Raw genomic sequence first — 11,742 nt, forward strand, 5'->3', positions numbered from 1 at the left:
AAAGCGTGAGCAGCTCATTCCATTGATTTAAAACTGACCTGATATCAAGACAATCTTACCCCAAATATCCCTTGCTTCCTTGATAATGAATTGCCGCTCCAGGTCCAGAAGAATATATGAGATTTGCCACATGTTATTATGGTATTTGCATCAGTTGGATGGAATTCTACAGCAAGAACAACTTCATTTGTAGTCTGCAATAATAACAGAAATAATATTTATTCAGATGGGACATTAACTACTAGAAACACATGTAAAATCCCGAGTTTCAGAACAGAGATATGAGGAACCAGACAGCTCATTGTATGCTTGAAAGAATCCGTAAGTGTTCTGCACTAAATCAACTCTCTGAATGACCACACGTACCATTTGATATATATTGATTTTTTACATTCATAAGAGATCTTTATAACACTTCAGTAGGAAAGTCAGGGGTTTACATTCACTTTTTAAATCACAAAAGCTTCTGCCCTCTGGAATAGCTAAGACTTCTGCCATGGAAAGTGAACGTTGTATAAAAGACACTTTTTTGGGTTGAAAACCCTGCTTAGTTTCTACACAGACTAGTTTGCTATTCTGGATAACAAAGCTGTGACAGAGGCAACTGAGACAATGGTAACGTAGTAGGATCATATTCATCATTCTCTTTCTGAAATTCTGTAAAAATTCCTTTGGGTTCTTTCCTCCTCCCATTTCCTCCTCACGAAAAAGTCAAAAAGAAACCTGCAAAACTCAAAACTGAAATACAGAGTCCCACTTTTGTATTTTTACTGGCTGCATATACTGTTACTGAATTACTAACACCTCAGTGAGTATTTCATCCTTTTCCAATAGATTTTGCAAACATAACAAACCGACTGGTCATTTATCTAACTTCTAATGTATACTCAACCAAACTGTCTTGGAAGACAATCTCCTGGAGGCAATGACTCTACAAAACACTTAAGTACATGCATCAATGCATTTACTTCTATGGGATTTAAGGCCACGCTTTAAAGAAGCGTACATGCAAGTGCTGCTGAATCAGCACCTGTGGGAGTATCCTTTCCCACCTCACCATTTTTGGCTCACTTCAAGAAAACAACCTTCTCAAGTTTCATTTTTTGTTGGTGGCCACATTTATTGAATTACGCTTCTCACACACAGTTTCCTCCACATGAGTGGATCTGCTATATCCACAAATCGTATGGAAACTAAGGACTAAAAAATTTAATGGAGTTCAGCTGAGAAAAGGCTTCCGTTTTGCACCCTAGCTCAAGGGATAAAACTCTGCTCACACCACCTATCGTGGAAGGTGCTTAAGATACTGCAAGATCAAGTCCTAAAGGTGAATAAGTACCAAAGGGCAAGCTGTCCCTGCCAAATTGTTTTTCGCCAATTCTGAAACACCAAGGAACTCCCTGGAGAGTGAAAATAGTCAAAACATAATGTCATAAAACGGGAAATACAAGGCACATGCCAAATAGCTTCACATTAAATATCAGCAAGGAAATGAAAACACTGACATAGAATTACATTAAAACTTACAGAATAGAATATAATTAGTATTGGTCAACATAATTTAAAGAAAATGGGTCAAACCAACCTGATTTTGTTATCTGAAATTGCAAGTTTGTAATCATCTAGACATATACACTTGTAGAGTATTCCACTTGCTGACTCATGATTAAAAAAAAATTTAAAAAATACTCAGTTCCACATCCATGTAATATCTCCTTGCTTGATATTGCATAATGCAAAGCAAGATATCTCAAAATATGGACTCCAATAGCAAGTTAGTATTGGATAGGGTGTTTCCAGTGGAATCAACTTTACACGAACATTGAGCGCAACACCTCTGAACGCTTCTCATTGATCAGAAATTTAGAACGCTATGAAAGAAACAGGAAAGCAAACAAGATTGCAGCCTACAAAAGTACTAGTGGACCTCAAACGGGAAGAGACACATGTACCAAGAATCAATGTCTGGAACTCGATTCAGACAAAAATGAAAATAAGGAATGTCTAAAAGTTTTTTTTTTTTTTTTAAATAAAAAACTATTTTTTTTTTTTAAATAAACAACTACAGACTGAATCATCACTTCAGTTTCTTGAAGTTCCCAGGATTTATTTTTTTTTAAGTTAGGAAAATATTAGAGAATTGCTTTATTTGGATTGGCTCTTAGGGATGAGTAAAATGTAATTATAAGCGCTCCAGTGTTCAAAACCCTTCCAATATACAAGTTAAGAATACAATTCTTTTGTGCCCTTACACAAGCCAGCAGTATTACACAGTTGCAGTTTCCAAGTAAGATCAAATGTGTGGCTCACAAACTGTTGTATTTATGGGAATAAAAACACTTGTATTTCAGACTATTAATTTGTGCAATAATTACCTTTATTTCTGCTATTTTTGATTTCCTCTGCCAATCCCACACAGTGAGCATATGCTCATTAGAGTCATCAATTACACACAAATGAGTACCAGAATCCTAAAGGAAAAAGAAAAAAAGAAGTGCTGACAAAGTACTATCATACCCCATTTAAAACAGGGAAGGGCTGTAGTATTTTAAAAAACCACAAAGGTACAAATATAAATTAAGCAAGTCCTTTTAAAGTAATTATAAGCTCGATATATCTGGTATTTTCCTTTTCTCTTAAAGACTTTTTTAGATTTTTGCATAATCTCACAAAAAATGACCATGCTTCAAATAATATTCTAGGAAAGCTTTAAAAATATCTTACCGAGTCTTTCCCTTTTAGTTTGTTTTTGTTCTTTTTTTTGCTTTCTTGTTTGCAATATCATGCTAGTAGCAAAGAGGTTTCTCCCTTTTTCTATTCTGCAAATATTTCATTTTCGCTCAGGTCTCAGAGGACAGACAAACAGCTCCACTTGTGTTTTTTTCTTAAATGTCACCATCACATACACACAACTTTACATTATCAAATTTTGAAGCGCATCTCAGTTTTTCCTCATGGAGCATTAAGTACCAGCAGTTTCATCATGTAGTTGGTAAAACTGCAGCAAAGGTAACACTTTCTGAATAAAATGATGCTTACAGAGCAGAAAGACTGGCATCTACAGTATTAAACAACTGAAACAGCTTATTTTGAACAATTTTACCAAAAAATGGTAAATACGGCTATATGGAATTAAAAGAGCAGACAGAAAATCTTAGAACAAAAACATACTTATTCACAGCAACACATACTTGCACAAACCAGTTGTTTCAAGGACATGTGTAGAAAGAAAGATTTGGAGGAGGCCTTATTTATTTTAAAGTTGATTCTTGCAGTTCAACTGCATTCTCTAACAAATTATGAAAATAGAGGTGGCTGAAATTTTTATTCCCAAAACCTAATACTATTATGAGCAGTAACATGCAAATATACATGTCAATTATTAAGTGGAAAGGCACCCTGAAGACAGCATTGGTGATATACACAGCTCTTGCATGGCTTAATGGAATTATGTGGTAAAAACACAGTTTAGATACTGCCCATTCACTGTTTCAGTCCAGTGAGGAATCATAGGAGACTGTAATAAAGTATCAAAATCAGTTTCAGCTGCAAAACAAACTAATAAAAACTAAAATCTAGTCCTCAAAAATACCTTAGTGGGTTTTTTTGTTTGTTTGCTTTAAGATGATGGAACATGTATTTATTCACCTTTTTTAAAAAAAAAAAAAGTATCTGAGTTTTAAAGTTCTATTGATTTGTTAGAGTGACAGGAATGACAGAATAATGTGAGAGGAATACTATTTTATTTATGCTACCCCCTATTTGTTAAAAAAAAAAAAATTCTTTTATTTACTGAAAGACAAAACCTAGATATAACTAACAGTAACATTTCAACGTGTAAACATTTCTTTTCAACAGGTCACCCAGCAAGACTGTTGAGTCTCCATCCTTGGAGACACCCAGAACCCAGCTGGACCACAGCCCTGAGCAGCCTGCTATTAGCTCTTCCTCTATTAGCAAAATACAGCAGACATTCTTTTTCTGCATTTTTGAATTTTTTTACATGTATTAATTCTTCTTGCTGGGATGCAAGAATCACAGCCTAGGGTTCCAGGAGGTCTGATATGTCTTAATGCTTTGGCGAAAATACAAAGGCAGCTTAAAGATTAAAATATACACATATTTTAAAAAAAATAAACTCACTGCCAATTTTGAAATGAGAACTTTATCAATGCCAAGTAGCACATCTCCATTTGCTACTGATTTTTCCGATAAATTCTGTGGGCTCAGTAACAAGACTTCTATTTTTTTTTTCCATGTAAAAGTAGTGGCACAAATTGAACAAATTATTCCTTGGTAAAAAATAGCACAAGATAATTTTTTTTTTTTTTAATTTCCTGTTGGTGGATAAACACTACTCCAGCTGTGCAAGCAGAAAAGTTACCCTTTCTATCAGAACTCACTAAAATTTGTCTTCATGAACCTCAGTAACAAACTTGTTTTTAACATCCAAACAAAAACCCAAGCCCCTCACAAACAGAACCAAACCACCAAACCCAGCACGGACTTCAATTTCTAGTTAAGGCTTTTCTTGCCTGCCATTTATTCACTGTGCTAGTTTGTTACTGTAATTTTACACCTGCAATTTCCTGGTTTTCCAGCTAACTCACTGTCAGCTGGTTTTGTAAAGTATACATAAGCTTCACTGATGCACTTTTAATACCAAAACGTATCAGCTAGACAACCACATACAAAAGTCTCCAGGGATTTCCTTCCTGTTTACATAGGACTGGATAAATTATTTAACACACCAAGTAATCGCACCCATCTTACCGCTTTTGAAAAGTCCAGACACCCCACTCCACGTTCAAAAGTCCCGAGGCCGATAACCTGCAGCGTCACCAGGCTCACCGAGTCCCATACTCTAACATGGGGCTGCAGAGGCTGCGTGAAAAAGCAATGGGACAAACAGCGTCATCAACAGCGAGAGCATCATATGCAGGTGTCAAGTTTTGTTAAGCAGATGCTACCTGAATTGCAGACTGCAGGCCGAAATGCAGGATGGCCCGTGCTAACAACGGATAGTATCTTGAAGCGCAAAAGGCGAGAGTCAAGATAAACTTGCTCCCTATGTCTGGGCTACAAACATGGCAGCGGCGCCTTCGAGGCAAGAAATTAAGTATGGTGGCATTTGGTAGTTGTGAAAGTAAATCTTTGCCCAATTTAAGTCATTGAACAAATAATGGAAGAGTCATCTTGCATTTCAGACCCCAGACCTAGCAATCTTATGCAACAACTGAAAATAATGATCAAACCTTGTTTTTTTAATATATAAAGTAGGAAAAAAATAAAATAAAAAAACAACTAACCCTGGTGCACCAAGTCCCCTAACCATCACCAACCACTCAATGAAAACCTCCATGGTTATATTTCATACAAGTACTATCCGAAACCAGCTTAGCTTCATAAATGTGAAACAATCACAAATAAAGTGGGCATTAAGTTGGCCTAAGGACAGCATTCACCATAGAAAGGGACAATAAATCATCCCACCAATGGAAAAACAAACCAACCAGCCCTAACAAGAGATTCAACAAATGTTCAGTGGAAATCATAACAATATCTATACAAAAAACCCCACATAAATGTCTTACAAAATCTAAGAAATTAAGTTGAACATCTGAATAAGGGTTATATTTAATGTGCTTCTACACCTCATAGTATCCATCTTCTTCCCCCCCCCCTTTTTTTTCCCCTTTGTCTGTAACTTCATGAAGACAATCCAATTATTCAAATTCTGACAGAATTTGCCATCAGCCAGAGCATTTAAATGCATTTGCTCTCAAACGAGAAAGTTTGTAGGAAAGCTTGACACACCTTCCATGAATTCTCAAAGTTGGTTTCCTCTTCCATGAAGCCTTAAGAGTACACTGACCCACAGAACTGAGGACTTGTTCTCCTCTGGGAGAAGATTTATTGAAAGAAATGTGACAGAAATGACGTGGCCTTATAAATCAATCACAAGCTTCACATTTGCTTGCAGAATTAAAACTGAGTTTCCTGTGTCACAGATAAAGGACTTTATGAGCTTCTGCTCTTTTTGATGTACGGCTGAGTGCTTAGACAGTTGTTACTGTCTTTTGCTAGAGATACAGGCTGTTACCTTAGAAACAGCAACATCTCAGTAAATGCAGTGCATAAAATAAACTGCAAACAGAAGGCGATGATGAGATTAAAAAAAAGCCAAAACACTTTTTCCTGATTTTCAAAACAAGATACTACTGCTCAACAGCTCTATTACTTACCCTTCCATCTTTATCCACTCCAGCTAACTGTCCTGTTGCAATTCTAATTTTGTCTGGATGAACTGCAAGACTAAGACAGACAGAAATATGACTTGCTTTTGCTGTCATAGGTCTTCAAAACTGAGAGGTTTTTTGTAATATTTTTTTGTCTTTCTCAACAGAAGCCCATGAAGACACTTATAATCCTAGATCCCACTTTTAATGAGACAGCTTGAATGTTTTTTATCAGACTATTTCATTACATGCTGTACTAATGGGTCGACCAGGCTCTTGCGATGGCTGCTGGCACAAAACCAGGAGTGCCAGAAGAGCCACCTCCACATGTGCTCTGACAAATCTAAAGTTTGCATTATATCGGGAGTCCGCTGTAACAAAATATACATTGTCTCATGATGAACTTCCTACACGTAGTTATATGCCATATTTATAAAGACTAAAGCATATTTTATGCTTAAACCTACAGATAGCACGAACCTGGGAAAAAACAGCTGAAAAGCTGGCTGAGGGCTTGCGCACTCAGGAGTCAGGAATTACTGCCACTTGGAGTGAGTTACTGATGTAATTGTACTAATGAAATTCTCCAGTATGGTGCACTACTAGTGTAAGTAAAAATCTGCTTTTGCTTATCACATTTTGCTTTGGAGCTGATGTGAAAAAACAGATTTCAGAGTACACATCCTTTTAGTCCTAGTGATTTTTTCACTGACCTTCTTATTTGCTTTCTCTAAAATTACAAAGGTGAAGAAAGCCATTGAAACAGGAAAGGGGAAGCAGGGGGGAGCCTGAAGATATCAGAGTGATGGACACCAAAAACATTTACAATTCAGTCTAGTCTTTTGAATGAAAGCGAAGAATACAAGACTGACAGCACTCCTCCCACAGGAAGCAATTACAGTTATCAAAGCACAGCCAGGAGAAAAGAGGTTTAGATGGCAACTCTTCTCCATTCAGGTACAGTAGGGAGCTTATGTTCACCATTACATTACGTGCACTACTCTTCAGACTAACATTGTAAAGTCAGCAACTGCCTTTGCATCCACAATGACGTTGGCTTCAATTTCCCTGCTTCTCTGGTTTGCTTTGCAAACATCTTTCTGATTTCCCAGTCTTAATATTTGGATGGGGCATCTATTAAAAAATGAGGGTTTTTTGGTTTTCCATTTGGTTTTCTAATTCTCCTTTAAGACTACACCTTTGCCATACTGCCTGTAAATCACTGATTTAGAATTAGGCTGGCAACAATTTTTAACTTCTGGAGCATCTATTTAGAGTAATTTACGCAAAGATCCTTTCTCTAATCTGGCACTCTTATATTGTCTACATACCCCACTGTTTTACATTTAAGCCAGAAACCCTAAGCTAGTATGGACTGCTCTAGCACTGTTCATTTGTGCAGTGTTTACTACAGTGAAATCTACTGGGACTGATGAAACAGAAAATAACTACAATTATGATGACAATAATGAGCTCATACATACAGTAGGAAAGAATAAAAAAAATATATTTCTGCATTATTACATACATACTGACATGCAAATGTTATATACTAACCATTTAACGCAGTCTGTATGACCCAAGTAGTGTCGCTGAGTTCTTTCCTCATAGTTAAATAGTACCACCACTGATGCTATGAAATATACAATTTCTCCGGTAGGAAGGAGGTAAACATTGGCTCGACAGTCTCTTCCACGATACCCATATCTATACATTTATTTTTTTTTAAGTCAAGGTTTTCATAATCACTGTATAGCAGAAAAAAAAACCCAAAACTTTTTTTTTTCCTTAAAAGATTCCTGGGGAGCTCTCATGTCAGCAAGTGCTCTTCATGTTTCTCCTCTGGAACTATAGCACAATTTCAGTAACACCGTTTAAAAAAAAAAACAAAAAAAAACCCAAAACAAACCCCATATAACTGGACCTCAGGAAACTAAATCCCTTTAAAAGTGATGCTCATTGACGTTAAAAATAAAATATGTAAGGCACACTGAAGTAAAACAAATACAGTGTTGTCATTTTATAAAAACCTCCATGTGAAGTTTCATTAGGTAACAGCAGGACTCACTGTACTGGCTTAACATTTTTTACAGCAACAGAGCTGTGCATCTGCACCACGGGCACCAGAGTATTACTTCCATTTGGCCTTTTAAAACAAGCGTGTGAAAATTTCTAATGCCCTTCAGAAAAAGGCAAGCTTCTGCAGCGCAGCTGCCAAGATCAGGAAAAATTTCTTTAGACTGTTCTAGAGTATTTTTGAAAACAAGAAAAACTCAAAAGGAACTGACACACTGAAAAACATTCTATCCAAATCTACCCAAAATACATAAAAGGGATGATTTTTGTAGGAAAATAATATGTTATTTCTTTGAACCAGGTGCAATTTTCTTCACCTAGACTACTAATGTGGCTGTCTGCCTGTATTTCAGTTCCCAGGGTCACTATGTACAATTAACATCAAAATTCAGACTTTAACAGTAGCTCTGTAGCCTCAAAAATTATAATTTTACTGTTATGTCCTGCATTTCAGAGAGGTCCCTACTTCAATGCCAACTAATACACCTACAACGGCAAGGAAAATATAGGCAATACATTAAGCAACTTTAGCTAAAGGATTCCAGCCTTAGGTCCTGGTTAATCAGGCAAATAAAAGGAAGTCAAAGACCCACACGGAGAAAGCTGGACGGATGAAGCTGGCCCTTTCTCATAAATGAAAGCAAGTGCAGTAGCCCAAGTTTGGGAGTATCTAAATTGACATCTCCTAAGCTGACAGCCTGGCCTCTGTTCTTCTTGGAAAAGGGCTACCTTTCTACCAAAAATACCACCACACCCCTTCCAATGCCACCCCTCACCCCGAAACATCCCCCACCACACTACCTTTCCTCTTTTGCAGTCCCATTGAACCACAGGACTGCTATGCCAAAGGAACACCTGCAAAATTAAACACATGCTGTAACTAAATAATGGTTCAAAGAGGGACACTGCATTCAGTTGTCAATTAAATCTCTTAAGAGTACAGAAAACAAAACAGATTTATATCTTGCTGTCTTCCGTTTATTACAGAGGAACACAATGGCTCCTCTGAAGCAGAGATTATTCACTGGCTTGCTTAGCAAATGATATTGAGAGAAATGCTGATACAACACAATGCTGAGGGCAGGAAAAAAAAAGGATGCCTCTGTTTCTCCTCCATCACTATTTATTTTCCCACTAAGTTTTCCTCTTTCTTCTCTTTTAAACACTGATGGAACACAAAGAAACTCCAGAATGGCCTTTTATAAAAAAAACAAACCAAACCAAAACAACCAGACCACTGAACTTTCAAAAACGATGGGCTACAAACCAATGAAAATATTTTTTCTATCCTGAAGCATGAAGAACACTATTCTAAATACCTTCTCAGAGGAGAAAGGCAGATCTTGTTAATCTGCTATATACAATAGGGACTGTATTGATAAGGATTTATTAAGATTGACCTCTTTGAACATTCATCCTAGAAAAATATTAATGATTTACGCAAACGTGCCTTTCCACAGCAGAAGTCGACCATGCAAAGCTAAGGCTAAATATTTTGGCACCCACCATTGAGCTGTGGCGTTCACGAGGCTGCAAAAAAGGGTTACGTTTTCTTAGTCCATTCCTTTCCTTTACCCCTCCTACATAACAAAGTACCAAAGAGTGGCTGCATATTTTAGGAGTGTGTTTTTAGGAGCATGTAAAGGAACAACCTCGTTTGTGGGAGAAATTTTTTGCTTCCTTCATTCTCCATCCCAGACTATCTTGAGAGAAAACGAAAGGGGCTGTTGCTCCACAGCAGTTCTTTCCTTCTCCACACACTCAGAACAAAGCGGCAGATACGTTAATACAATAATTGATTGTCTCTACAGAAAAAGGGGTGCCACAACTTTGATGTTTAATTTCCACTAAATTTCAATGTTAATCTTTCAATGAGACTGATGTTTCAACACGGGAAGTTCAGATAGTTGTCTTCATACTGTGAATGTTTCTCACCAATTACAAGACTGTTTTGTCACAACATTTGTTATGCTTAACAGCTTTTAGTTTTTTGGGGGTTTTTTTTGTTTTTTATTGGCTAAGAATAGCCATGGCCCTCATGAAAATTGATCCACTGTACACCAGAATTCAATAGTATATTTACTGCTGACTTCAATTATTCATAGAAGGAAGAGCACCAGTGCTAAAAATAATCTTATAAAACAGAGTCAGAAATACCCTCCAGAAACTGAGCTACTATACATTGGGAGAAAGAGTCTATAAAGTCATTGCCTGTCAACAGCAGCACTGACTGTGACCTCTGTAGCTGCCAAATAAGCCCATTTCACTATTACTAGGAATGCCAGATATGCTTTAACCAGTTCTGAAGTGCAGTAGGAAAGATTGCACTACAAAGCAGGGATACCCAAACAAAATTATTACATTGAAATGAAATCACTCAGGAACCAGACACAGTCAAGAGCTCAGACTTCCCCACGAGCTACTTCATCTTGCCAAGCAGCTTAGGTATTTCTTCAGCGGACAGTAATCTGCAGGGCAGACAAAAGCTAAGTGTGTTCTGTTGAGTCTAAGTACTGCGTATCAGCAATTGAATATACAGCAGTTGAATATACCTGAATCAGCAGTTGAATATACCTGCAGGACACAGTTCATCTAAAAAGGACACCCCTCTCCCAAACCAACCAACCAAACAGAAGAGAAAAAAAAAAAAAACAAAACCAAAAAACCCCAAACAAAAAACCCACCCCGAGAACCCTTCTGTTCTTGCTTTGAAGTTGTTCATAGTTGATCAGCATCTTCCAAAAAAGTAGTATCGAAGGAAAGCCCAGTTATAAACAGTCATCCAGAAGGCAGGAGAATTAAAGATGTTCAAAACGAAACTTACAGATTGAACAATTCAACACTCAATCGACCTTTCAGTTGTAAAACACTGACATTACTAAAATATTCTGTGAATCACTGTCCCCATGCCTTTTTAATAAGATGTACAGGCTTCACTTTGCCACCATATTTGGAAGTTACGGCTGGCTTGCAGATTTTGTCCCCTTGCTAAACCTGTGCATGAAGTACAAGATCTGCTGCTGCTGTATCTTTCTGTCTCCAAAACTGAAGAGCAATTTTGTACAACTTCATAGAGCCCAATATTAAGTCCTCATAAATTTTACTGCCTTTTCTCATTGTTTTCTTCACCATCGTATCCAAAAGATACCCTACACTCATAAATATACTGGTCTGATATAGGATGACATTTCCCTTAAACAGATTCCAAAAACATATGGACAATCTGTTTAGACTAGATTTGTTTCACTTAAATTAGCCAAAAAAAACTGGTTTAAGCTGAACTTAAAGTCCTTGGACATTAAATAAGTGTGTCCACACTGGGATTTGCACCTACTTAATTGAGGGTGTGATTTCATGATCAGTTTTCATCAGTCCAAACTGCTCACTGCTGCTGAAAAAGTAGATCTGATCTTCCTCCAGTATTACA

The 11,742-nt window shown here is 37.1% G+C and overlaps 1 protein-coding gene across 1 annotated transcript in view; it reads right to left on the reverse strand.

Annotated features, from left to right (window-relative positions):
• The window catches only part of EML4 (echinoderm microtubule associated protein like 4), a 162,578-nt gene that overhangs the window by 25,435 nt on the left and 125,401 nt on the right, over nt 1-11,742 (reverse strand). The window contains exons 10-14 of the mRNA XM_009330204.1: nt 7,797-7,946; nt 6,246-6,315; nt 4,774-4,884; nt 2,376-2,471; nt 60-194 (exon numbers count right to left, since the gene is read on the reverse strand). Of these exons, the coding sequence (XP_009328479.1) occupies nt 60-194; nt 2,376-2,471; nt 4,774-4,884; nt 6,246-6,315; nt 7,797-7,946 (562 nt within the window). The remainder of the gene's footprint in view (nt 1-59; nt 195-2,375; nt 2,472-4,773; nt 4,885-6,245; nt 6,316-7,796; nt 7,947-11,742) is intronic.

Source organism: Pygoscelis adeliae, unplaced genomic scaffold (assembly GCF_000699105.1).
Source record: "Pygoscelis adeliae isolate BGI_AS28 unplaced genomic scaffold, ASM69910v1 Scaffold308, whole genome shotgun sequence".
Classification (NCBI taxonomy): domain Eukaryota; kingdom Metazoa; phylum Chordata; class Aves; order Sphenisciformes; family Spheniscidae; genus Pygoscelis; species Pygoscelis adeliae.